Source organism: Condylura cristata, unplaced genomic scaffold (assembly GCF_000260355.1).
Source record: "Condylura cristata isolate star-nosed mole 26May11 unplaced genomic scaffold, ConCri1.0 scaffold00006, whole genome shotgun sequence".
Taxonomy (NCBI): Eukaryota; Metazoa; Chordata; class Mammalia; order Eulipotyphla; family Talpidae; genus Condylura; species Condylura cristata.
Window position 1 is genome coordinate 1,844,580 of NW_004567107.1, and position 21,352 is coordinate 1,865,931.

Sequence of the window (21,352 nt, forward strand, 5' to 3'; positions counted from 1 at the left end):
CTGACCTGAAGGGGTGCCGGTGTGCACTCCGCCGCAGTGCTGTGTTCTGCTGCCCACGCCCTCCCTCTGTGCGCCTTCCGGTCTGCCCGCTGGGCAGGAGAAAGAGGGCTTGTTGTGCCTTCCGTTTGGATGTCTCCCAGAAGTAAAGTGAAGCACCCACGTGTGTGCACAGGACACGTTTTGTGTTTTCCACGCATCGGCTGGTTTCCCATTTGCTGTTTGAGTCGCTGCTGTCTCTAACTTTCTGTGTTTGACTGACGACTGACGTGGGGCCTCGCGCGTGCTGAGGGGACGGCCCTTCGTCTTCCGTGTGGCCCAAATCCCCGCTTTGTCCTTTGACTCTTGATTTTGTTTCAGTGTTTGTTGTCCATGTGAAAGTTGTAGTTTTTGTGTAGTAAAGTTCATCAGTATTTTGTTGTTTCTGAGTTTTATGTCATCTATAAAAAAAGTCGGTGTAATTCCAATTTTATTCTTCCTAGCAGGACTTTAGCATAAGGCATCTTCCCTACTATTATAAAATGGCCCTTAATCTCGTCCCTGAATTTTTGTATGTATTCGATTCTGTTCTGCTGACTCTTGTCGTCTCTGTTTATGTGCCATGTGAAAAGATGTTTTTCAGTTCAACTTATGTACAATTTTACTTTTAACGGATGTTTCTCAGAAAGGTTTTGGTTATTCTTGCACACTTCAGTTTCCTGACGGCTTGGAAATCCATCTGCCTGATCTGTCCGTTGGGCATATGTGTACAGGCGGATTCATGGCATTTTTGGTGACATTGCAGACATTTATGAATTGGTTTAAGAGCTTTTCTGTAATGCCCAGTCTTGTTCCAAGAACGAGACACACCAGTGGTGTTTTAAAATTTTTGTCACATAGATTTTGCAGGCGTGTTCCTTACAACTTTGTTGCAGGCATTGTCGCTGTGCTGTGTCCCCTTCCAGTCTGCTCTCTGCCTCTCTGTGCTGGGAGGTGGTGGGTTTTGTAGTCCTAACTTTGCACTCCGCTACTTGACTAAAGTGTCTTTAGTATACTAGTTTGTAAGCGATTCCCTTAAGGTTTCCCCGTGTGGAGCGCCCTCTGCAGGTGGCTGTTCCCTCGGGCTTCTGCTGCGCTCTGACCTCCGCCCCACTCACGCGCTTCTCTCCCTCTGTGTCCCCAGCGCAGCGACGGCCCCTACGCCCTGGTGCTGGTGCCCACGAGAGAGGTAAGCACTTCCGGGCCACTTTTAGGCAAGTGCCTCTGGTGATCTGTGGGACTTCCAAGGAGCCTCCCCTTGCCTCTCCCGCTGCAGGACCCACCCCCCCATCCTGGCAGGCGCTCACCTTCCAGTGCTGTCCGCAGCCAGAAATCACATATGGAAACGCTTGTCCCTTTTTTGCGAAGGCGAATGGCACTGCAAATTTTGTGACAGGCAGTATAATGTTGTGCAATTGAAGTCACACTTTGCACTTTGTTCTTGCTCCCCTTAGTTAAAAGTGAATGAGTCCTGATCCAAAGCGACTTTCTGGACGTTTTATACCAACAACTTGAGACTTAAGCTTAAAATTTTTAAGTTAAGCTTCTCAGTGATTTTCTTCCCTCTCGGAGAAGTCTCTTTGATCCACTGTACCTGCCGTCGGTGGCGATTCGGGGTAATGTTCTCTGTCCTTACAGCAAGTGCTGACCTTTCCCCTGTCTAAGAGCTGATCATGGCCACGGGGGCTGCAGCTCAGCCCAATGGAGACAAGCATCCGGGGACTTAGACCGTGGCACACTCGCCACGTCCCCGCGGGCCACATGGATGTTAGGCATGTGGGGACTGGGCCTCGGCGGGTGAAGGGCTGGAGCCAAGCTCTTCTGATGGTGCTTAATCATTTTCACCTCCACTGACTGTTCACTTTTCTGGTTTCCGCTGCCTGTGGCTTTGAGTGTCTCCCTTCAGTAACACGGAGTGAACGCCTCCCACTCCGACACAGGCCTCTGTGGCCTGTTCAGTCTTGACACCTTTAAAGCTGAGTTCCCAAGGTGAACCTGTTCCCGCTCAGCCCTGGGCTAGCCGGTTCCCAAAGGTGAACCTGTTCCCGCTCAGCCCTGGGCTTTCCTGTTCCCAAAGGTGAACCTGTTCCCGCTCAGCCCTGGGCTTTCCTGTTCCCAAATGTGAACCTGTTCCCGCTCAGCCCTGGGCTTTCCTGTTCCCAAGGTGAACCTGTTCCCGCTCAGCCCTGGGCTTTCCTGTTCTTTCTCTTCCTAAAGAGCCAAACCAGGTGGAGGTTGTCTCCTTCTCTTCTGTCTTCGAGCACTCTGCTCTCTGCATGGCTCTGTGGGAATTTGAGCCAGCAGAGGGAGCACAAAACACTGTTTTTGTGTTTGTCAGGAAATGGATGTGCCGCCTCTGCCCACATTTCCCAAACGGGCAGCTCTCAGTTAGCTTTTAAGAACGGGGCATTTTTCCTAGCCGATTCTGTGTATAGGATTTTTGTTTCCTAAACCTGAGGTGAGGTCTCCATTTGGATTGCAAGCACTTTCCATTGTCTAAATGAAAAATTTCTAGAGAGAAGAAATGACCTGTAACTTTAATATTTACAGCTGGCTCTCCAGAGCTTTGACACTGTCCAGAAGCTGCTTAAGGTAAGGCAAGCCATGAGTTCAGTTTTATGCTTTTTTTCTGACTTTTAAGGAAAGAAATACACTGCTCTCTTGTCTTTATTTTCAAAGAGCTAGACATTACTGTAATTGCCCTCTGCCCCCGGATGTCTGCTCTCCCGAGGTGGCTCTGTCAAACCTCACCAGCTGCCGTTTCTGGCTTAGCTAGCTGACTTGAGTTTCCTGGACTTAAGACTCCGCGTCTGCTCATCACATCGCGAGCAACTGCACACTGACGTCCACAGGTGCGGCCTTAAGATGACCAGTGGGAAGCAACTTCAAAAGCTGCAAGTAGCTGTGTGAGAAGAGAGAGGAGTCAGAGCGAAGCCTGCCCACCGCCAGATCAGCTCAAGAATCTCTTTTCTCTTAGCCAGCCTGGGCAGCAGGGAAGGCTTGTGCTTGGGTTTTATCTTACCCGAGAAGGAAAAAAATAGTGACATACTTACTGAAATGTGTTTTCAATTCCTGCTCCGTGGGGAAAGACAGAGAAGCTACTCGAATTGCTTCAAGAGGCACATTCCTCTCGCCCGAAGTGGAGGCTAGTTAGGCGACTGTCATTCAAATCAGAGTGATGGTGACATCGGGGTGGCCATGGTGTCTGCACGGTGGCATCTCGTCGTGAGAGCCTGAGTCCTCCTGGGAGGCTCAGCTTCCTGAAGGAAAAGGAACTTTGAGCTTGTCTGTTTTTAGAGTATGGGGCTTCGCATTAATTTTGGTCTGATGTCTTTCTCTAGCCATTTACCTGGATTGTGCCTGGAGTGTTAATGGGAGGAGAAAAGAGAAAATCAGAAAAAGCCAGGTAGGGGAGGATTGTTTGTTGTCGATTCTTTTCAGAACGCGTCCTGCTTTCCTGTTTGGTCAGGCTTGTCCTTCTACGCCTGGAGAGGGCCTGGTCTCAGTTCTGCCTCCTCGGACCAGTGCGTGGGGACAGATTGAGTCGGCGGTGAGGGCACCTGGACCATGCTCTTTCTCAAAACGGATGAGCTCACAAGGCCTGGCCATGCCCTTTGCCAGAACTTTGGCGCCCTGCAGCCCCGCTGTTCAGGAGTATCCCAGGGTGGCTCCCCTTGCAGACATTCAGTGTTTGGGGTGCTGTTGTTTGATTTTACAAAATTAACATGATAAACTTACATGCTGCTTTGCATCTTGCATCTTGTACCCAAATGCATTGATTCCTGATTCTGTAAGGACCGGTGATGGGTGTCAGGAGAGAATTATTGCCACAAGTAAATCCAAAATTGTCTGCTTCGTTTGCAAACACATTCTGTGTCTTACCGCCTAATGCCCATCAGTAGCACAGCTGTGCATGCAGTCTCACTGAGGAGCGAACACGGCTGGGGTGCAGCTACCCATCAGTAATGAGGAGCAGGGCACAAACAGTGTGGGAGTGTGACTTTGCTGCTGCATCCTGGAAACCCGACAGCACCCACCCCAGCCTGGCTGGCACCCCGGGTAGGACCCAGGCTCCCCCTGTCTTTTGTCCACCGAGTAAGGCTTCCATTTTTTTTTTTTAAGATTTATTTATTGATTTGTACAGAACTAGGGTACAGGCCAGAGATGTGGAGGGTGAGAGGATTCACCAGGGACAGAGTGGGGAGCAGAACAGGCAGATCGACAAAGTACACTGCTGAGAGGAGCAGCAGGCTGGCAGGAGAGGTCTGCTGTGCCATGTGGGTCTCCTCCGGGGCAGGCGGGGATCGAACTCATGCTGCAGTGGCTTAAGCTTCTTTGTGCTGTGCTTTAACCCGCTGCACCACCAGGGAGGGCCCAAGGCTTCCATTTTTAAGACTACCTCACAGTGTTGGAGAGTTGCTGGAGCTCCCTCATTACATCTGATTTCCTGCTGACAGGAGCAAGGATAGTCATGCCTCGTCTCTGTAAGGCACTGGTGGGGTAGAGACACATGGCCACACTTAAATTGCATGGGAACCTGGAAAATACACATAGTCAAAAACTGGGGACTTTTATTATTATGGAATAACGGGGTACAGAATATTTGGGGAATATGGAGTCAGAGTTATTCTACCCAGTCTGTGGGACAGAGCTAGGCCCATTGCACTGAAGTTACAAAAGGAATTCAGTATGAGAAAAAACGTTCTGGCCACGACAGCATATGGGCCTGACAATGCATTCAGGTAAGAGCTTCTGTGGCACAGAAGCCTTTAAAAACAGGCTAGAGGACCGTCTGTCCAGAATGTTCTTGAAAGAATATGGATGCGGGCCCTCGCTAGTGGTGCAGTGGTTAAAGCGCAGCACTGCAAAGCTGCCGCAGCCACCTCAATGGGCGTTCGATACCCCCAGCCTGGGAGGTGACCCACAGGGCGCAGCAGACCTCTCCTGTCTCGTCCGCTGCTCCCCTTAACAGTGTGTTTCGGTCAGTCTGCCTGTTCTGCTCCCCGCTCTGTCTGGTGAATCCTCTCAACCCCTGCACTTCTGGTCTGCACCCAGTTCTGTGTGCATAAATTCAAAAACCTTGAAAAAAGAACATGGATGAGGTAAAAGGCATTGGATTATAAAGATTTCTTTCAATGTTAAGGCCTTATGGCTTTCATATAATTTCAGACCTTAATAGTTACACTGCAGGGAAGAGACAGTTCAGAGGAAAATGAACCTCGGTGCCCAGCGACGCTGTGCGGCGCTTGGTGCGGCCCTGCCACATTCCCGCTCTCCAGGCGTCCAGCCCCACTTGACTTACTTTCTTTTATGATGTGTGATTTTTTTAACAGACTCCGCAAAGGAATAAATATCCTTATATCAACTCCCGGACGCCTGGTGGATCATATAAAATCCACAAAAAACATTCAGTTCAGTAGGGTACAGTGGCTGGTTCTGGATGAAGCGGACAGGTGAGCCTTGCCCAGGGCGCAGTTGCCACCCGGCAGCGGCTGTACCCTCAGCCCGTGTGTGTCTCTCCTGGAGTAAAGTTCCTTTTCTCGAAACCGCAGAATCTTGGATTTGGGCTTTGAAAAGGATGTCACGGTGATCCTGAATGCTGTGAACGCCCAGTGCCAGCGGCGACAGAACGTCTTGCTGTCGGCGACGCTCACAGAAGGCGAGTAGAAAGAGTGACCTTCGGGCCGAGGCCTGACGGCTTCATTGCCGCAGAGGTTCTTGACCCAGGGTGCCGGGGACTACCAAGGTACCCCTGAGGACTGCTTTTCCATCCATCTGCCCTTGGACACAGGGCTGACCACCGTCAGCCCCCTGGGCTCGGGAGGTTAGCGTGCGACGAGGGCCCCAGCGCGTCAGTGGAATCCCCCGCCTTTCCTAAAGAGGCGTGCCTGACGTCTCCTGTGCCTTCTCGCTTGATCCCAGGCGTCACCCGGCTGGCTGACATCAGTCTGCACGACCCTGTCAGCATTTCTGTGCAGGATGACAACTGCGCTCCATCCACCCACGGGGGCAGCGTGATGCCCGCAGCCGCTCCTCCCCCGGCTGGTGACCAGCAGGCCGGCTTCGCCATACCCGTGAGCCTGGACCAGCACGTGGTATTGGTTCCCAGCAAACTCAGGCTCGTCTCCCTGGCAGCCTTCATCTTGCAGAAATGCCAGGTAGGCCAGGCTCAGCCCATGCAGCCCCAGCCAGCAGCCTGCTTTTGGGTTGGGCACCAGGGCCGTGAGTGGAGGTGCGCGGCAGTGTTGCGCCCCCACTGTGTGACGAGCCCATGACGGTGTCGTTCCGGCCAGTGCTTCTGGCGTGGTGTGGCGTGGCGTGGCGAGGCGAGGCGAGGCGAGGCGAGGCGAGGCGAGGCAGCGTGCTGGCACCACGTGGGGGGCAGAAGCCAGGCAGACCAGCCTGGTGCGTGTTCTTAAAGGAGCTGGCGCTCACGTGTATGTTTACTGGAGCCACGTGGTGCTGCCTCTGGCCGTGGGGCAGTAGGCGGAAGGGCCTCTGTGCAGCCGCACGACTTGCCACCCCTCGGCTGCCACCGTTCGGCCAGGGGCCGCGGGACCCGCCCCCTCAGGTGCCTTTCTTTTCTCGGGAAACTTTCAAGGTGAGAGCGCTGCACTTTCCTTTCCCTGCTTTTTGTAGTGTAGAGTTGCAGTTTTATTTTTAAAAATAACTCGGGCCATCTGCTACTGTGTTTCCAGTTGGTGCAGCGTGACGGTGTGCTGAGGCGCGTTTGGCGCCACGGGGCTCACTGTTCCCCTTTGTGTCCGCAGTTTGAGCAGGATCAGAAGATGATCGTCTTCCTCTCAAGTTGTGAACTGGTGGAGTTCCACTACACCCTCTTCGTGCAGACCCTGCCGGGCCTCTTGGGGGCCCTGGACTCGGGGCCGTCGCCATCTGCCGCCGCGAAATTGCAGTTCTACCGGCTGCACGGGGCGCTGGAGCAGGAGGTGAGCGCCCCCCTCCCCCCGCAGGCGGCGCTGCCCAGCCCGGGGTTGCGCTGGTCCTCACCTGCGGCGCCGGCCGCCCTCACCCACCCCACTGGGCGAGGGCACAAGAGCCCGGAGGGGCGGCCTGCTGCCACACCGCTGTGGCAAGGTGGGCAGGGGAAGGCCATTGTCCCCAGCGCTGAGCCCCGGGAGCCGGTCTCTTCCACCTGAGAGAGCGCGCAGGCTGGCTTGGCCTGACTCTACCTCAGCCAGCTGTTAAGGCAACAGAGTACCACTAAGTAGCTGGCACCGGGGAAGGGTTTTGCCTTTTTAGTACCCAGTGTGTAATTAGGGCTTGATGTCTTCAAATTAAGAGCATTAATGGAGCTAAATTGTGGATCCCATATGGTACTGCTGAGCGTGACTGCTGTCCTTGTCAACAAGATGCAGCGCTCGCTCGCTTAGCATTTTGGTTGGGAGCGGGCACCATGTATCCAAGGGGCTCCGGGGCCTTGGTGTGTCTCAACTGAGTAATATTTTTGTTCAGGAAGAAGAGAAGAGCATTTCCCCTCTGTTAGCTGCTGAGCTGCTACCCTCTCGTTTCACCACTGGAAACTAGGCCATCCGCTCGGGCATGGGGCGGAGTGGGGCGTGCGAACAGCTCTCTGGGTGGCGGAAGGAAGGACACGCAGGGCTGGGAAGCGGAGCCATCTTGTCCTAGAAGAGAGGTCGCCAGGCAGCCTGGAGAACTAGGAGGCGTGAACGGAGTCAGAAAGCAGAGAGACGCTTACCTGGAGCCAGCATTCAAAAGTCTAACATTTTTAGAGCTAAAGAAACATTAAAGATCATTCAGGTTAGCCTCTAGAAGCGTGAGCGCTCCCAAGGTCACTCAAGGACACAGCTTCCTCTTGCCACCCTGTCTAGAGTTTCCCCAGTTCCTGGCTTTGTGGGTTGGCTAAATGCTTGTTTTGGGCCTTCAGGGCCTGGATGCAGGGCTGTTCATGGTGCTGGACTTGTTGTCTGGGCTCCCTAAATCTCTGGGCTGCTTCACCAGGGCTCTCTGCAGCATTGGCCTGAGGACGTAGGTCCCCTGGGTGTGGACGCTGGCTGTGGACTGGAAGGATCTTGCAGTTTGAATAATCCTGCACAAGCTTCTACGGTTATTGCCCACTGTTCTCTCGAGCTATAATAGGGTGACCTTCTAGCAGCCACGGGGCCTGGGGAGACTGCTTGGGGGCTGGTCCCCGGCTGCCCCCCGTGTGAATGGCAGTAGAGACGTGGCTGCGTGCACGTTCAGCAACAAGAGAAAGCCAACCAGGGAACGAGAAATGTGCACGAGAGGAAAGAGAAGGGTCTCTCTTCCCGCTTTGTGCTTCACTTCTCTGAGCCTCAGTTTCCTCGCTTCTCAAACGGGGCTGAGAGTGTTTCCTTGGGGTGCCGTGACAGTGAGCTAACGCAGGTAGGGTGCCAAGGCCAGGCCCGCAGCAGGACACCCTGGGAAGGCTGGGCTAGTCCGGCTCCCCACAGTTCAGCCACCGCTTCTCTGCGGGTTAGGGCTGGGCCCTCACCGTCTCCACGTAGGCGAGGGCCAGGTGGGAGGACTGGCCCTGCACTTCCCCTTGTGACAGTGAGTTCTGGGGCCTTGGCCCGACTCGGCTAAATCAGTCCCTCCTGGCTGGTCATCCAGGCCCACTGCGGCCTCCTGACTGGCTGACCCGAGTGTCGCCATGTTCGTGAGCCACGGAGCCAGTTGCTCCTCAAGATGCTGCACCCGCCCACATGGCACGTCCTGAGTGGGGTCTCATGCCGAGGCTCACCATGTTACGTCCAGTCTTTCAGCTGTCTCACTGGCTTTCGTGAACGTCTGAGTGTTTCTGATTTTGAGCGACAGCACAACCTTGAGAAGTCAACCTGGAAAGGACCTCGCAGCCACGGGTCCTTTCCCCAGACTCAGTGTGCCTGGACCTTGGGCCTGTCCCCCCAGCGGCCTGACCCTGGGCCTGGGCCTCTCCCTCTGCTCCAGAGGCGCCGACAGCACCGGTCTGGCCAGCGTTGGGAGGACAGGCTCAGACGGGAGCGGGCAGCGGGGTCTGGGAGTCGCCTCAGGCCCCGCGCTGTGTGAGTTGTCGTCCCACTGGGGCTGCAGAGCCCAGACGGCGACCCAGTGGCCATGCCAGGGCGGAAAGAGAGATCCTTCTCTTCTCTTCTCTTCTCTCGTGCACATTTCTCGTTCCCTGGTTGGCTTTCTCTTGTTGCTGAACGTGCACGCAGCCACGTCTCAACTGCTGGTACTGCAGGGCTTCAGCACCCTCTGGAGTGTGCCCCGGGCACGCTCCTGCCAAGACCTCACAGGCCCGCCTGTCTGCCTTGGCACTTTACCCCAAGGGGGCGGTGAGGTGTGCTGCCAGCCAGGACGTCCGTCTCGGGGGGCTGGACCCGCCCGGCAACGAGCGCCCCTCCCCTGAGGGTGGCCCAGTGTCCGGGAGCCGACGTGCCTGGGGTGTGGGTGTGAAAGACGCGCACGTCCGGCCCAGGTCTCGTAAGAGCTGTTCCGGCGCTGACCGGCCACGCGGAGAGCCTCGCTCTTGGTGGTGCCTCGCGGGGCTCTGCAGCCTGCTGCTGCCGGTGCTGCTTTGCCTTCGTCGTGCTCTCACGGCCCCTTTGACTTGGTTTTCTCCACATCAAATAAATGGCTTTCATACTTTTTTGCTCTTTTTAATTTTTCTTTTATAAATATATATTTTTTTGCGTAGGACTGGGGTACAGGCCAGAGATGGGGGGGGGGGGTGAGAGGATTCGCCAGAGACAGTAGGGAGCAGATCAGGCGAATTTTACTGACACGCACTGCTGAGGGGACAGCGTGGAAACGGGTCTGCTGCGCCCTGCGGGTCCCGCCCTGGCCCGGGGCCACACTCAGGCTGTAGCAGTCACAGTGCTGAGACTAACCCCCACGCCACCAAGGAGCCCTTTAAAAATTCATCTTTAAAAAAGTGGCTCTGTAGGGAAAGTGGGTGGTACTTCTTCTGGAATCTACTGGAAGGAAGCTGCCTAGATCCGAGTTGGGCGGCTCGCCTGCTCGTGATGTGGGCTGTTCCCGAACGGCGTGCCTCACGGCTCGACATCAGCGAGCCTCGAGCCTCGCCCCCACCCTTGGCCAGAGCCCGTGAGGCCTGCTGCATCGACGGAGGTCTTCGTGGACCCGGGGCGTCCACTGCCCCCCGGCCTGCAGAACCGAAGCGGGCAGCCGTCGGGGGGTGCCGGGGGGGCTGTGCCTGCCACGCCGGCCTCCCTCAGGTTGTGAGGCGCTCCCTTCCTCTGTGTTGCAGGAAAGAACAGCCGTGTTCCAAGGGTTCTCGAGCGCCAAGGCGGGCGTCCTCCTCTGCACGGTGCGTATCCCTGTTGTCCACGTGCGGGGGGGCTGTGATGCTGGCTGCTGAGGGTACCCCGCACCCACCCCACAGACAGCGGCCTCCTGGTGGCTGGTCTCTTATGCTGCCAGTCGTCCCCTGCCTGCCACAGTCGCTGCCACCCTGCACAGGACTTGGCGATTTGCTCACTAATAGTGGCAGCTGTTGGCTTGAGAATGTGTGAATCTCGGCGATTTCTATTCACCAAGAACTTGTAAATTAACAGCTATCGGGAGTAATTAGAGCTGAGAAAGTCTGCCCACAACGGGCTGCTCTGCCTGCCTCTCCTTAAAGGAAAACAGATGCATTTGCATGGGCCTTACTTGCTGTTGTCTAAAACTATCATTTGGCCGCAATTTTCAGGGCCAGCTCATCCGTCCTGGGTCCGCAGGCGGGGCTGGCCCGCCAGCGCAGCACTGACCTTTTTAATGCGCGCCTCTGGTGCTCCTTCGAGATTGAAACACACCTTGCCTGTGCCGCTTCTCTGGGGATTCACTCCCCCTTTGCTCCTGCTCGCTCCCAAGATGAAAATGCCATCTCTGTTTGTGCCGTCTTGGATGATGTGACAGTCTCCAGCTGGCTGTTTGAGGAGCCCCGACGCAGTCTATGCCGTAGTGAAATGTGAAATCGCACGAAAAGTAGAGAATCAGCGGATGGCACTGGGTGGGAACAGACTCTGGGCTTTGGTGGCCTGTGTGGGTCTCACTTAATGCAGCTCCTTTTTCAGGCCCTCCTGCTCTGTATTGCATTTTAAGGGCAGTAGAGATTGCGCTCTCTGAGTCTAGAGTGCGTGAGTGAGCGTGGCTTTGTTCTGCTGTGTGAATGTGCGTGCTCACAGACAAGTCAGCCTGCGGGCGGCTCACCTCCCAGGGAGCTCTGAGTCTCGCCGTCCATCCAGGCGCAAGGCGGATGCTCGAGTCTGCTCTAGAAACATCTTTTGCTTTTTAAAAAAAGGTGTATTTATTTGTGCACACAGAACTGGTGTACAGGCCAGCAGTGCAGGGGGGTGAGAGGATTCACCAGACAGAGCGGGAGCGGAACAGGCTGACTGACAAGCACACTGCTAAGGGGAGCAGCGGGAGGTCAGGAGGGTCTGCCGCGCCCTGGGAGTCACTCCCTGGCCGGGGATCGAATTCATACATGGCTGTAGCTTCATGGTCCTGTGCTCCGACCCGCTGCGCCACCAAGGAGGTCCTGCTCTAGAAACATCTTTAAGTGCCAGATCTGAAGCAAAGAGGAGTTTGGCTAATCTGCGCATTGAATTTTGCCAGGGACCCTCGCTGTTTGCAGGCAGCCCTTCCGGGGCCTGCCCCTTCTTGTCCTCTCTGCCCCTGCGGCCCCGTGCTCCAGCCCTTCAGCCCCTGAATGTGGTGACCTTGCCTTTTCGGAGCTGGGCCCTGGTCCACGCGGCCCCTCCGCCCGGCACACCTAACTCACTCTCCCTGCTTAGTCTCAGCTTCGGTTTCATTTTTTCAGGGAGCAGGTCCCTGGGCTCTCCCAATGGAAGAGGGCCTGCCCCAGGTCTGGGTGTCTGCCCGCAAGTCGCAAGCTTGTTGTTGTTCCACTCAGGGTTGGCACCGAGCGGGCGCTCAGTGGGCCTCGGTGTTTGTGGCCCCACTGGGTGGATGAGGCCCAGGAAGCCGGCGCCGAGCACCACAGCGCGCAGCTCTGTGAAGACAAAGCTGCCCGCTCGCTGCAGCCGAGCCCTCTGCCCGTGTCGCTCCCAAGGAGCGGTTCTCGGCGCCTGGCCGCGTCGGAGCAGTGCGACCTGCGAGTCGGGGCAGGGCTGGGCTCAGGGCGAGGTGTCTCTCTCACCCTGCAGACTGGCGCTGTCCTGGCCTCGTCTCCTGGCTGACAATGCACTTTGCAGGCTTGGGCGAGCATGAAGCTTCAGAAAACTCCAGGAATGGAGAAAAAGTCAGCATTTTGACTTGCTTAGTTTGGGGTTTGGATTTTTAGTAGCTTGACATGGAAGGAAAAAAATCATTCTTTCTGAAATGTAATTGTCGGTGGGGTCCGGACCATGTGACGGCTGGTTCTGTCGCTGCTGCCTGCAGGCCCGTGACAGCTAGACAAGGAGCCCTTGGCGGACAGAGCCCGGGGCGGGCGGGGGTGGGGGTGCAGCCACCCTTGGCCCTCTCTGGGTGGGCATGTGGCTCTTCCAGGACCCCAGTCCTTTGCCAGCTCCCTCTTTTCATCTGTAGTCAGCTACTGGGGAGAACTGGGGGCACACTGTCCCCCCACTTCCACGAGCCAAGCACGGGTTTCTTCTCCCTCCCAGCGGCCCTTCCACTTCCGCCATGTTCGCTTGCTTCAGCCTGTGGCTCCTGGTGTCCGAGGGCCGTCAGCGGGGTGGGGCGGGGGCGGGCTGCCACCTCCCAGCAGCCTGTTGCTCGCCAGGCCTTCTGAGCCGCAGGAGCCTCCTTGGTGTTAATGAGGAACGAGGGCCACGTCAGGACAAGGCAGATGGAGAACCTGCTTCTTTTGATAAAGAGGAATCATGTTGTTAATTGTCGCGGGGCCTCTGTTCCTTTTGCTGCGTCTCGGAGGCCCTGTGAGCGCCCGCAGGCCGTGGGGGTGGCTCCGCCCAAGGCTCCCCTTCTCGCTCCTTCCCTGCTGGAGGGCCGGTCCCGCCTCTCTCCTCCGCTAGCTAGCGTCTGTGGGAAGGAGCACCTAACCGAGCACCTTTTCGTCACCGCTGCGAACATCCTGGCAGCAAGGGCCGAGGAAGGATGCGGGGTGGTCTCGGCATGGCCCGTGGGGGTCTCCCGGGGCTGAGGCGGGGCTGCAGGCGGCCAGTTGCAGGGGAGACCGCTTTGTTTGGGAGATGTCTTTACACATTTGTGATGGGCTTTTGTGTCCTTGAGAAAACCAGAGCTCAGAAGCCAGGCGAGTGGGGAGCAGGGGTGAGTGGGAAGGAGTCACTTAAGGTGCAGAGCCTGCTCCCCAGCGGAGTTCAGAAATTAGAGGCGTCAGAGACAAGGTGTCAGACTCGCCACAAATATGTCCTGCTGGTGGTGGAGACTCGTCTGGGGGCTGGGGGCACTGTGGCTTCTGCCGCCCTCGCTTCACGGCTGCCGAGACTGCCCGGTGCCCGGCTGTATTTGAGGCTCCCCGTTTCGAAGGCGGACCCGGCTTTCTCTTGGTACGCAAGGTGCTCTCTGGTTGTCTGGGTCAGTGGGGGCAGTGGCCTTCCCGCCCCGTGGGGTCTGCTGGCTGCTGGCCCCAGCTGGTTGTCCAGCGCGTGCTGCCTCGTTCAGGCCAGCCCTGGTCGCCGGTGCCCCCTCCACCAACCCCACTGGGTTCCGCTGCACTCGGGGCGCTGCCACGTCCGTGCCGCCCTCCGTCTCCTCCCCGGGAGTTTTCCACGGTGCCGGGGCAGGAGACGGGCGAGAGGCCCGAGGGTGGGAGCTGGCTCCCCGGCCCCCAGGAGGGCGGGCGCCTGCTCTTCCCGGCTGTGCTTGGTCCGGTTCTCGCCCACTTGATTCCAGCCGCGTCGGTGGCGAGGCATTTGGAGACGCTGGCTGCTTACTCGGTTACACTAACTCACGTTGCCAGGTCTTTGGCGGCTCTAGCCAAGATCTCTCGCCTCTGACAGCTTCTGCACTCTCCCCTTCCTCCTCTGATTACGCAGCCCAATCTGTCACCCGGACAACAGGGGCCTGTACCCCGCTGATGGCTTTCCACACCCGGCAATAATGACTTTTGGCAGGCCGAGAAGCGGCAGAGGCGGGTTTGCTGTGTCCCTTGCTCTGAGAGCCTGCAGGCTCCCTCTCCCTGGTAGTAAAAGCACTTTGTGAGGTTCTTGGGTAAATAAATGAGTCATTTTAATCCAACTGACAGGCTGGCACCTGAGCAAGCTGCCTTCCATCTGCACTCCTCGCTCTCACGGAGGCAACGAGCCTCAGGCCCCGGCTCCACGGCCTCAGCGCTGAGTGTCTTTCAGACCTGACTTTAGCCATTCTTTTGCCCTAATGAGGTTAAAGGAATACGGTCGGGCTGGCCTGACACCCTGGAGCGGGCAGAGGACCTAGCTGGGGGCAGGCCACGGTGCCCGGCAGTCTGGCGCCCCGGTGTTCTGGGAAGGCGGAGCAGGCGCCTGCTCCTCTGTGTCCTCTGTTTGGGGGGGGGGGGTGCCCCACGTCACTGCTTAAGCAAACTCCCCTAACATGTGCCACATAGGGTGATCAACACCCCCTCCAGGGTACACGCTCAGCTAGTTCATAGGTGGGTAAACTGAGGCGCAGAGAGCTGCATTGACCTGCGATGGATGTGTGGCCTCAGAAGTGGCCCTGAAGCCCAGGGTCTCTGTTCCCGGGTCTGGAAGGTGGTTGCCTCTCTCCTGTTCCCTGAGGTAGCGCTGACGGCTTGTGGCGAGAAGCCCTTACAGAAATGGCTTGGTGGTGGCTGCCGGGGCTCTCCCGCCCCGAGGTGAGTAGAGGGGGTGGGGAGCTCGTGCCCAGCCTCTTGTCCTAGGCAAGGTCACCCGGGGAGGCTGGGCCCTCGGCTGTCCCCACACCAGGGACGAGTTCTCGCCGCGGCCGCGCGCTCGCGCTCCGCGGGTCTTGTGCACGCATGTGCCAGTTTAGGGTTTTATCTTTGTTGCTTGGCTGAATTTACTAAACTGACGAGCATTAAATTTTTTACAAAGCCTGTCTGTAAAGCTCAGGCAGCCCATTGTCTACATGCGCCCCGCTGCAGAGCACTTACATAAAATAAGTCACGTCTTCACAGGAGCTTAGCAGATTTAAGAGCCCGTCAGTTTGTCTCAAGGCATCAGCAGTGGTTCGTGCGGAGAACACTGTGAATTGTGTTCTCAGAGGTAGCAGCTCTGGAACGTCAGCCTGCCGCTCTCAGGGCACGGGGGAGTGTCTGAGCACTTCGTGGGTGGTTGCCGTGCGTACCACCTTCAACTTCCACGCGGCACTTGACGCGTGCAACCCAGCGATGGTTCAGGGAGGCCTGAACCATGCGATGGTTCAGGGAGGCCGGCCAGCCCGGGGGCAGGCAGACCCTGGCTCCGGGGCCTGGTGAGGCGGGGTGGCGGCCACTGCCCCCAGTCCTGCCCAGGCCCTGGGCGGTAGAGGAAGCCAGCGGGTTGTGGTGCCTCATGTGGAACCTATGCAGAGGGCTAGTATTTTCTTTTTAAAGCCTGGTTCATATAATTTCAGGCTCTGGATTGTTTTTCAAGACACCTGGACTCTCAAAATGGGTAGTTGTGAGAGCACTGAGTAAATCAGGGGCCTGTCTATTTGTTCCAGACCGTGGAAGTCTAGAAAGATCGCTTACAGATGGAGGGTGTGCTCTCTGCTTCCATTCTGGGTCCGGAGAGGACCGTGACCAGCAGGCCAGCCGTGAACCTGTAAACTGGTTATTTGGGAACAGGGCGTTCCAGAGCTGAAGTTCTCAGGTGTGACTATGTACAGGAACTTCCATTCACTTAGGAAGTACGTGCTGAAGAGCATTTCAGGGCAACTGTGACATTTGCAACTTAGATGGTTTGGGAAGCATCTGTGTGTTCAAGAAAGCACGTGTGGGTTGTGTGGATTGTGGGTCTGGTGTCTGGGCTGCCACACTCGTCCTCAGTGTTTTGTGGGTTTACATTTAGAAAGTGAAAGATTGGATCAGAAATGATGTGCATTCGTTGCTAGAAGAAAGACGAAGTAAAGGCCCCGGGGCCGAGCAGTGAGGCCTGTGGGCGCTCCCCCAGGGAGCCGCCTGGCTGCACGGCACGTGCTGTCTCGTCCACTCGGCGCCTGCTTGAAGTCGTTGGCTTGCGTCACCCTCTTGTTTCCTGGGTGGGGTGAGGGGTCCTTTCCCCTGCAGCACACCCCCCATTCTGGGTCTGGCCAGTTGTCCACCAGCAGCTGGGTGGAGACTGGTCGGACTCGGGCTCTTGAGCTGTGCCTACTTTATTTTCGCCAGTGGAGCTGAGGGGTGAGTCAGCCTCCTGCCGCAGGACAGCTGGCTTTCTGTCCCAGTGGATCAGTCAGCGTGTGTAGGTCAGCAAAGGAGGTCCAGCTTCTGTCCTGGGCCCCTTCGTGTTTTCCTTCCCCTTTTGTAAGCTTTTGGGGTTTTCTTTTTTCGTTTTTTTTTTTTCAAATAGGAGGTTATTGTAACCCTCTCATTTTGCACAGAGGTATAGCTTGCGCTCGGAATACTCCCCAAGGGCCTCGGTGCCCGTCCACGCCCCCCATGCTGCCCATGGGCCTGGGGCGACCGTGGCCCAGCCACCTCCCTCCGGACGCAGCTCCTTGCTGGAGGGACCGCCTTATGCGCCTGCCGCCCTGTGTGTTCGTGGTGCTTCTGGAGGCGCCGCTGTGTCAAAGGGCGAGTCCTGTGATGGTACTGGCTATTGGCCTGTTGCCTGCCGTGGGGACTGTGCCCTGCTTCGCATTCCCACCAGCAGCACATTAGAGACACGGCCTTTTTGATGGCGGAACACAAAGTGATCTAGTAAGGAAAAGGAAGGCGGGCCTGGACTTCAGGGCCTCTCCTCGGCTCTATGCCCTGGCCAGCTTGCTTATCTCTCTGAACCTCGATTTTCTCTCTGTCAGATGGAAATAGTGCTGGTGTTGGGCTCCCGGGGGATGAGTCGAGACAGCAGAGGTGAGGGCCCTGAGCAGTGGGTGTCTGGTGCATGGGAGTGCCAGGGCGTTCCTGGGCTGCGGGTCGCCCTCGGGGCTGAGGGCACGTGGGAGTTCACTGCCAAGGCCTGGTAGAGCCCCACTCGCTAGTCCGCCTGCCAGGAGACCAGAGCCCGGGGAGGGGAGTCCTGGCCGTTTGGCTGACAAAGCGCCAGTGCTCCTACACTTGGTGTCCGCCGGGTCACGGCGTGGTGTAGCACTGCGAGTGTAGCACTCGAAGGTGGCGGCCCTCGCTGTGCCTCGGTGCTCTCTGGGGTGCTGAGCACAGTCCCCCAGGGGGACACCTGGGTGCCCTCCAGAAGCGCGGTGGATAACCCCAGAGGCTCTGCATCGTGGCAGCTTCCACATAAACGTGACAGCGGGGCGGGCTGCACCTCTGGGCTGCGCCGTGTCTCTGGGAAGCAGGTCATGCCCAGCTCCCCAGGCCTCGGAGGCCCCCGATCTTGGAAGAGGTGAAGCCGCAGATGGCCTCTCGGCGCCTGCGTGGTGAGGGCGTGTGGCCTCCTGGGTGCTTAGACTGTCAGACAGCTCCTGACTTCCATGACCAAAGGTTTAGAAACTCAGTGTTAAGCCATGTTCTTTTCTCTTTTGAAGGATGTTGCAGCTCGGGGCTTAGATCTCCCTCAAGTCACATGGATTGTTCAGGTAATTTTTGACTTGTTCAAGTGTGAGCTTGATGCAGGAATACACGGTCTCGAGGGGTGCATTGCTTTTAAGTAGAATAATTACTGCTGCCCGCTCGGGTGTTGCCCTGGTAACCGGGCAGCAAGCACCCTTCCCTGCATGTTCTCTCCCTCGCCCGGCCCAGCTCTGTCGCCGCCAGACAGCCGCCTGCGCACTCGCGGGAGCGGCCTGCGGCAGGCTGACCCGTGTCACGCGCAGTCTCAGCAGCCTGAACCTGGAGGGGTCGCCCGGGGCCTCACGGTGTCCAGGAGGAGACCCCTCACTGTCCTGAGAGCTGTGTCCTGTGCAGGGCAGTGAAGGCCTTGACAGCAGCTTACACGCAGCCCTGCACACGTGGCCGGGGGCTACAGGTGTTAGCACTAGAGTCTGGCGGTTTTCGTTTTGCTTTATCTTTTCGTTAGCCTGCAGAATGGTGCTTTTCAGGCCCTGCTGCGGGGGTGCGTACGTTTCCGTGAGCTCTTCTCATGGACTGCATGCCTGTGGCTGGCTGGGGAACCTGCTGTGCTCACTGCAGGTCTCCTCGCACCTGGCGCACGATTTGTCTTCTCTGCTGGCCCCTGGGCACGGCGAAGATAGGGAGGCCGCAGGGCCTTAATGTGCGAGAGGCCGGACACGTAGTTACCATTCGGCGCCTGCTTGTGATTGGCACGACAGGCCTGGCCTCCCGTAGGCCGTAGACATCGAGGCCCTCGGGTCTCTGCTCCGCGCGGCCGCAGAGGAACAGTGGAGGAAAAGAGCCTGTGTGGTCACCCACCCCACCACAGCGTAGTCTGCCTTCGCCCACGGCAGGCCCCGACGCACGGGAACCTGCCTCTCCCCGCTGGCCAGGCCCGGCCCGGCCGCCCGCTCTGTGGGCCTGGGCGGGGTGCAGCAGGGCGGCCAGCCCCGCGGCTCATGTGCCACACCACCTCTGCCTGTCCGCCGCCCATCCCGCTGCTCTGCCTGCGGGCAAGTAGGCCAAGGTCGTGTGGTCAGCCTGCAGAACTGCGCCCCCCTGCCTGTGTGCTCACCTTGCTCAGTCACCACAGTGAAAAGATGCAAATGGGAACGTGAAGAGACCTGTGGAGAAGTAAAATTAAAAGGGCAACATTGGGACGAGGAGACATCTCGTTTCCCCGAAACTTGGCCGCGACTCACGCTGGCGTGTCAGAGCCTTGTTACTTCCGATGAGGCCAGGAGTTTGAGGCTGAGTGACTTCTCCTTGTGATTGCGTGAGCGTAACCATAGCACCAGGATTTAATTCTTGGGATACCTGGAGGCAGGTGAGGGGTATTGCACTTCCAATTAATGGCAATCCCTTGATCTGTGAACACCTTCATTTTCCTGCCCTCTTTAGTACAACGCTCCGTCTTCACCTGCCGAATACATCCACCGGATTGGGAGAACCGCCCGGATTGGCTGCCAGGGGAGCAGCCTGCTCATTTTGGCTCCTTCGGAGGCAGAATATGTCAACTCGTTGGCTTCTCACAAAATCAAGTGAGTCAGAAACCTGAACGGCTTTCCGCTGATCTCACCTAATTAACTTTCTGTCGCCTTTTACAGGGACGGGCCTTGTAAGCTGACGAAGAGCCATTAACCCTTGTGATCCCTAAATGAGTCCCAGAGTAGCCGGTGGCAAAAACTAACACCCTTAATGCCATCAGCGCGTGACAGTTGTCACCAGGCAGCAGACGGAGTGTGGCGAGGCGGTCGCACCTGTCTGGGGTCGCGGGCGGCGCTCGCTCTGCCCCCAGCGCGTGCGCGGCCCCCTTGGCCGCAGCGGAAAGCCCTTTCCTGTTCAGACTGACAGCTCACCACCTGCCTCCTGCCCCCGGGGCAGGGAGCCCACACAGTACTGGTGCCTGGCAGCGGTGGCTTCCGCCCCGCTGAGCCCCCACGCCGCCCAGGGCACAGCCGCACACACGGAGCCAGGGCGCCCCAGCCTCGGTCTTAGGGAGAAACACAGAGCAAGCCCAGAGAGCGCGGCCCGGCTGGGCCAGGAGCCAGGCTCCAGAGGCCGGGCAAACTCCCTGGGCCCCAGGAATGAATTTCTCTTCTCGTCTTTTCCACAAACTCCAGCACCTGAAATAAGCGGCTCACATGGCTGGGGGGGGGGGGGGGGCTCACGCTGACCTCGGGCTTGTGCAGACACCCTCGGCTCAGCAGCAGGAGGCTGGAGGCCGCACGTCAGCCCATAGCGCGGGGCGCCCCACAGGCGAGCAGGGGCCACGGCCCACCTGGGCCCGAGGCCACGCGTCCTCTGCTTGGCTCTTGTCTTTTATGTGCTGTGTCCATGAACCCACAAGATTCGACCCGCTCAAGTCCAGCACTGGGCAGGCGTGTGTTCAGGCCAGCACTGAGTCATCCGGGGCCGTGCGCGGACCTGGCCGGGGCCTGGGGCCAAGCAAAGGCAGCCACTTAGAGAGCGGGACACGCGTCCACCCGGCTGCCCTGCATGCTCCCCTGCAGCGCTCCCCTCCCCTGTGCCAGACTTTGGGGCGCCCCCCCAGGTTGCTCCAGTGGGCCGGAAAGGGCCCTGCCTCTGCGGGCGGGCGGGCCTGCTCTCTGGTTTCGAGTGTTGCCTGGGCTTTTACTTCACGTGTCTCGCCTGAACCCTGTTGTTGGGGCGCGCAGGCAGATGGCGTGTTTGGGCGTGCGAGGAGCTGGCAGGTCAGTCACTAGTCCCTGAGGGCTTCATCGCTGCTGGACCCCAGGTCCCTGGCTGGCACTTGCGTTTGTGGGTGTGTGGCCCTCCGTGCCCCAGATGTGGGGTGGGGGTGCAGATGCCCCGAGACACTGGCGCCCCTGTGCAGCGGCTCTTGTGCGTCCCTGGGGCTCGTGCCCCCGTGGGAAGTGTCTTCAGTGATGTTGCCGTCACGGCGCCCCCCTGCCGGCAGCTCCCTCACGGGGTGTCCCCTCTCCGGGCGCCGCGTGACGCAGCCTCCGCTCAGAGGCTTCTCGCTTGTAGGCGAGGGGCCGGCGGCGGGTGCGGGGCACCGAGTCGGCGCTGGCCGCGCTGCGAAAGGGCCAGACGGCTCTCGGCTCTCGAGGCTCGGCCTGATGCTGCTTGGGGACACCGCTCCCGGAGGCGGGGCTGGGCTGGGCGGGTGAGGGGCTCACAGCTGAAGAATGTTCCTCCAGAGGGCTGGAGCCACGGCGGCCAGCGACCGCCCGCCCCTGCTGGTTTCTGCCCCAAAAGCAGCTTCGTGCGCTGCACCAGGCGGCGCCCCGCGGGCTGACAGAGCAGACTAAGGGCCTGGAGCCCTGCAGGGTTCTTCCGTCAAGGCGCAGGTGCTGGATAGCTACGGACGGCCAGTCTCTCCGACTTCAGACCGAAAAGTCAGTCCAGTAAGAGCGAGCTGCAGAGCGAGTGGTGAGGAAGCAGACCTGGGCGCTCTTGAGCTCAGGAGGTGCACTCCCAGCCTCAGACGTGGAGGGAGGCGCAGCGAGGGCGTTTCCTGCCTGAGACTCCGCGGGGAGGGCCAGCCTGCGGGAGCTGTGGGCGCAGGGCACAGGGCAGGCTGCAGCTCGGCCCCGGGGTGCGTCCCCACAGGTTGCCGCCCGCCCCGCCTTCCGCCAGACAGCACCCTGCAGTGGCATTAGCGGACAGGGCGGGAGCCACGCCTGGGCCCCCGTTTCTCCATCCCCTGACTTTGCTGTACTTGCCAGCGTCCTCACTGTTCTCTGCTTCTCC

General features: G+C 58.3%; 1 protein-coding gene across 3 annotated transcripts in view; it reads left to right on the plus strand.

Moving 5' to 3' along the window:
* Nucleotides 1-21,352, plus strand: part of DDX31 (DEAD (Asp-Glu-Ala-Asp) box polypeptide 31) — a 109,238-nt gene that overhangs the window by 65,894 nt on the left and 21,992 nt on the right. For all 3 annotated transcript variants that reach the window (XM_012721329.1, XM_012721332.1, XM_012721330.1), the window contains exons 9-18: nt 1,160-1,204; nt 2,566-2,607; nt 3,357-3,421; nt 5,349-5,468; nt 5,568-5,674; nt 5,938-6,173; nt 6,786-6,962; nt 10,268-10,327; nt 17,590-17,640; nt 19,016-19,155. In XM_012721329.1, the coding sequence (XP_012576783.1) occupies nt 1,160-1,204; nt 2,566-2,607; nt 3,357-3,421; nt 5,349-5,468; nt 5,568-5,674; nt 5,938-6,173; nt 6,786-6,962; nt 10,268-10,327; nt 17,590-17,640; nt 19,016-19,155 (1,043 nt within the window). The remainder of the gene's footprint in view (nt 1-1,159; nt 1,205-2,565; nt 2,608-3,356; nt 3,422-5,348; nt 5,469-5,567; nt 5,675-5,937; nt 6,174-6,785; nt 6,963-10,267; nt 10,328-17,589; nt 17,641-19,015; nt 19,156-21,352) is intronic.